Source organism: Peromyscus maniculatus, chromosome 11 (genome assembly GCF_049852395.1).
Source record: "Peromyscus maniculatus bairdii isolate BWxNUB_F1_BW_parent chromosome 11, HU_Pman_BW_mat_3.1, whole genome shotgun sequence".
Classification (NCBI taxonomy): Eukaryota; Metazoa; Chordata; class Mammalia; order Rodentia; family Cricetidae; genus Peromyscus; species Peromyscus maniculatus.
This window is the reverse complement of record NC_134862.1, coordinates 62,853,962-62,859,385: the sequence shown is the minus strand read 5'-3', so window position 1 is coordinate 62,859,385 and position 5,424 is coordinate 62,853,962. Positions and strand designations below refer to the sequence as shown.

Sequence of the window (5,424 nt, the reverse complement as noted above, 5' to 3'; positions counted from 1 at the left end):
AGAGTTGTTGATGCCCAAACAAGGGAAGTCAGTAGGGATGAAGCAGAAGAAACTGGCCAGAAAGTTATTTGGAAAGGAAAACATGTTGACTAGTAGTAGGTTGTGAGGAGCTGGGCAAGATGGCGCCTGCCAGGAAACCCAGCACATGGGTATCTAAAACAGGTAGGTACATCAAGAGTTCAAGGTCAGTCTGGGCTGAGCATCAAGACTGAAGTGGAAAAAGAAAACATTTAAAAAAGTGGCTGGCAAGCTGCCAGCACTTTCCTCAAATCAATATTGGCGGAAGCGATCCCATTCAAGTAACATAAGGCATTGGATTCTTGGGCCGGGCACGTAGCTCAGCAGTAGAGCAATTGCTTAGAGTGTGGTGAGCAATGGGCTGAGGACTGGGTGGGAGGAAAATTCCGTTTATCGTAGCTCTTTCTCCAGTGAATTATATATGGATGAATGAAAGGAAAAAGAGAGAGAGAGAAAGCTTATGCCCTAGAACAAATATTTTGAGGGAGAGGTTTTTTCTCTCTCTCTTGCTCTAAAACAGATTTATTAGATATTAACTGTTGTTTACATTTTGATATTAAATTATTGAAAATTAGAACAGTGGCAATTCAACAAGATAATTAACATGAATATTAACAGGAAATTATAGTTTTCATATCAGCAACAGTTATCAAATAAAACATTCTCTCTCTCTCTCTCTCTCTCTCTCTCTCTCTCTCTGTCTCTCTCTCTCTCTCTCTCTCTCTCTCTCTCCAGGGTTTCTCTGTGTAGCCTTGGCTGTCCTGGAACTTAACTTACAGGGATCCACCTGACTCTGCCTCCTGAGTGTTGGGATTAAAGGCCTGCGCCATGATCGCCTGGCTAAAATGGAACATTCTTAATAGCAACAAAATACAGTTTATCAACAGATAAACCCAAAGGCCACTGATAGGTGCTCATGCTCCTGTGAAGCAATCCCCACATGCCATAAACAATCCTAAAGAAACTCACTGGGCCACACACACAGGAAGAGATGAAAGGAGAGATGAAGCTAGCTGGGCAAAGGGAGATCGGCCCAAGGGAGAGGAAGCCGGAAGAGAGCAATGGGGGTAAACATTATTGAAACGTTAGATGTATGAAGACGTTATAATGAAACCCATACTGTGTAAAATTATTCTGTGCTAATAAATGATTTTTAAATTCATATGTTAATACAAGATTAAGAAATGAGGCCTCTCGGGAGGTAATTGGGTCATGAGGGCAAAATCTTTATAAATGGTATAGGCAGTACCCCCAATTAAAGAGACCCTGGAGAGCAGGCTTGATGTTGGAAAATGTGAGAACACAGTAAGAAAGTGCTGTTTGTGGGGAAGCATGCCTCACCAGACATTGAATCTTCTAGCATCTTCATTTTGAACATCCAGCCTCCAGAAATGAGATACTTTCTGTTGTGCATAAGCCACGTGGTCTAATCCTTGGTATTACTCGCAGTATTTTGCATCCTGAGTGGACCAAGACAGGAAGAAAGTGAGGAAGGTAGCGAAGGGACCAAGGGACAGGTGGACAGAGAGCCAGAAGGCCAGGTCATAGGAGGTGAGAACAGCTGATACCCAAGCACTGTGCTGGAGACACACTGACTTCATTGTTTGTCCATGGTTAGCCAGTTATCCGTGAACCAGAGCAGAAGACCATAACGGAAACCATGACACCCACCCCACCCTGAGTTTGGGCTTTCTCCAAACCCATTTCCCTCCTTCAAGTGGGTGCAGTGGGATGGGTAGAGGTTATAAGTAACCTTCAGGAGGCTCCCTCAATGTCTTCGAGCCCTGAGCAAGTGGCCATTTGCTTTCGCTTCTGCCTTTGATCACACCTGCCTTGGAATCCATGGGAGGGTTTGAGGGCCATCTGTACCCTGGCCTGTCCTTATTCCTCTATGGACTTTATCATGCAGGACTTCTCTCCAGGGCTGTGACATGCAACTCCCCTGTCCAATACCCACCACACCCTCCTTGGAGCAAAGGGAGATGGGCGAGGTTACGGCAAATGTATTATATTGGCTTTCTGAAGATACTGAGTGCTTGCATTTTAGTAGCGCAAGAGTTGAATAGCATTCATTGGCAGGTGGTACTGATCAGCAAGATGTATCACCAGAGAAACTTCATGTACCGCAAACAGTGGCAGCACCTCACTCTCTACATGTCCTTCTTTCTGAGTGGCTGTGTGGACGTGGTCAGCCAGAACCTGCTGCCCACGAGGTGCGTAGTGCTGGAGCAAGGTGCCCAAGCATTGAGCATGTGTCTCCTTTTGCCCCTGATGGTGTCTCACATGCAGGACGTTGAAGGAGTGGAGCTGCAGACCCACGCGCTGCTCGTCCAGGCCCTGTTTCTGCTGACCCTCGTGGTGACGGCGGAGCTGTGGGCTCCCGATGTGCTGCTGATCTGGGTGCTGAAGGCCTTTCTATACCTCGTCACGGGCTCCTGGCTGATGCAGATAGGCTTCGTGCTCTACAAACCCATCTCCGGCTACAAATGGATGGACGACGACAAAAACGACCTGGCGTTCGCCACCACTTTCTTCTGCTGGCACGTGGCCTTCAGTGCCCTCGTGATGATCTGGATCTACGGCGTCTCCGTTGTGTGGCATTGTTACCTCGGGGCTGATGCCTGAACCTGGCCGCGCCCAAGGGGTTTCCCGTTGCCTGCGTGCTCCCAGGACATCTGGATGAGAAGTGGCGTGAGAAGCAAGCTGCCGGAAAGGAGGCTCAGACATCCTTCAGAGGCGCCCCACCTTGAGACAGCAGACTGTGGTGGGATGGGTATACCTTCTCTCCCCTCTGGCTTCTCTGCATCTAATTGGCTGAAGGGTGCAAAGAAAGATGAATGAAACAAAAAAGGCACGCTCTGACCTTCACTCTCGGTTCCCTGCGTTCCTCTCCCATTCCCACCGCCAACCCTAGCAGCCGCTTGCCCTGCGCCTCTTTGCATCCGTCACTCTGCACCCCTCACCCCCCTCCATGAGAACACAGCAAATTTATGAAATCCTGTCTTTGGAACTTTCCATAAATATCTTTTACTTAATCACACTGAGCCCGTCCTATCTCCTCATCGTTTCTTAACCTGGACTTCTAGGATGCTCATTCCAGACCCAGGCTGTCGATTTGGCTATGTGAAGCTCAGAACTGGTCCTGGTTCTTTCCTCTGACCACTCTGATTCATCTGACTGGAAGTCAGACCCTTGTGAACAGCGGCTTCCTCTGCAGGGTCTGGTAGGACGCAGTAGCCCCCACACATGGGAGAAGGCCACAGGGGCCTCCCCAAGTATGGTGGGGTTCTCCTCCTCAGCGTCTCCTCCCATTGCCCTGGACCCATCTCCATCAGTTTCCAAATAGTAGACTTACCTGCCGGGCCCCAGCCCTTTCTGGTTCCCATGGATAATAAAGTCTAATGCCTCGCAACAATCCTGTTGGTGAATGTCATTCAAAGGGCTAAGGCAGCTACGTGCTGCATTCCATAATCCTACAGCTGGGTGCCGGGGGAGTGAAATTCGAGCTTAGCTAAAGCTCTAGGGAGCTATGGTATGAAGAATGTGCCTCCCTCCAGATGGAGAGTAAACCGTCTAAGTTAGGACAAAGTGAGCCTGGAGAAGGCATGCTCCAAGTCATCCTCCTTATTATTTATTTATTTCTTATTCTAGTTTCTAGGAGAACTAGATATGCCCTCTATTTCTGACTCATTCTTCCTTGTTAATTTTCTTGTTTGGAAGTCAAGGTGTGTTCAGAGTAAGTAAGTTGTTATCGGGTGGTCAGGAGCCCTCCTCCTCCTGTTTGGGGGCCTCATGAGAAGTCTGAGCCATTGCCAAGAGGAGAAGTGACTTCCAGAACCACTTAGACGTCTAGCACGTGGCCAACAATCCACAGTGGCTTTTCCTGCATCAGTAGGATCATTAGGCTGAAATGTCCCTCTCTGCTGGAGGGGAGGGGGCCCTGGTGTGGAAGGAAGGTATGCCTCAAGAAACCCAGTTCCCATACACTAGTCCTGGGGCCATTGGGGCATCACAGCATCCTAAAAAGGTTCTGCCTTTTCCCAACTCGCACAGCCAAGTCCTAGCCCCTTGTTTCTCCTCCACACCATGGATGGATGACCTTCCAGGCTTCGGTTCAGTCTTTGAGCCTTGTGCCTCCTCTGGTATCTTGAGGTTAGGGTGCTGGGCTCAGAACCCACTTTTCTTCCACACATTTTCCTATGGACGTAGCACAGCTCCTGTTTCTGCCCACTCCTGTTTCTTGCCCCTTTTATTAGCATATGTCAAAGCCAGACACGGTGGTACATCCTTGTCATTCCAGCACTGAGGAGGCAGAGGCAGGATGTTTCCATGGTCAAGGGCATGGTGGTACACATCTGTAATCTTAGCAATGGGGAGTGAATGAAAGAGAATCAGGAGATCAAGAGCAACCTGAGCTACACGAAACACACCCCCAAAGCAACCACAAAGCAAATGATAGTTTGAGCTATGCAGTGAGCCCCATTTTAAAAATGGGGGGAGGGAGCTAAGGGTGTAGCTCAGTGGTAGAGTCCTTGCCCAGCGTGCGCAAGGCCCTGAGTTCAAACTCTAGTACTACACAAAAGCATTTTGGATTTCTGTTTTCATTTAAAATGAACCCTTTTCACTGTAATTGTAATTTGATCTCATTACATGCACATGCACGCGCGTGCACGCACACATGAGAGAGAGAGAGAGAGAGAGAGAGAGAGAGAGAGAGAGAGATCTCATGAGCTTAATCCTGTGCTTACTCGTGTCTCAGAGATATTCAAAGGTGATGTCTTTGACTAAACAGGGGGAAAGTCTTAACGTGAAAGTTGAAAGGTGAGGCTTAAATATTAGTACTTCACATACCACCTCTGCTAAGGTGAACGAGATACCAAAACCAGTCGATGCTTGGGCTTGTCCAACACTGAACACTTTGACGTTCTGATAAACACTGACAAGCCCATCTCTTGTGGCTGATCGCTGCTTCCAGGTACTGCTGTGTCTCTTCACACATGAATGTCAAAGCCACAAAGAATTGTAGTTGGAGCCTGACAGAATGATGGGAGAAATAGGTTGGCTTGCTATTTGGAAGACAAAGATCTTTATTTCTTTTTTATTATTATTATTTTTAGTTATGTCTAAATGTGTGCATGGAAATGCAGGTGTCTGAGGAGACTGGAGGCCTCAGAGCCCCTGGAGTTAGGAGCCACCTGATAGAGGTGCTGGCTACTGAACTCGGGTCCTTTGGAAGAACACTAAGTGCCCTTAACCACTGAGCCATCTCTCCACTCCTGACAGGGAACTTTCTGAACTTCTCTTGTCACAGTTGCTAAGAGCATTAATGAATCCCAATCAACAAAGAAAGCAAAACTACATAACAGAGGTTTCAAGATAATGGTGTAGTGTTTCTTACCTTCCACC

General features: G+C 47.8%; 1 protein-coding gene across 1 annotated transcript; it reads left to right on the top strand.

Annotated features, from left to right (window-relative positions):
* Window positions 1–1,740: 1,740 nt before the first annotated feature.
* Window positions 1,741–2,779, top strand: LOC102911494 (transmembrane epididymal protein 1-like). The gene has a single exon (XM_006979915.3). The coding sequence runs from the start codon at window positions 1,861–1,863 to the stop codon at window positions 2,641–2,643; it is 783 nt and encodes a 260-aa protein (XP_006979977.1). The 5' UTR covers window positions 1,741–1,860; the 3' UTR covers window positions 2,644–2,779.
* Window positions 2,780–5,424: the final 2,645 nt, after the last annotated feature.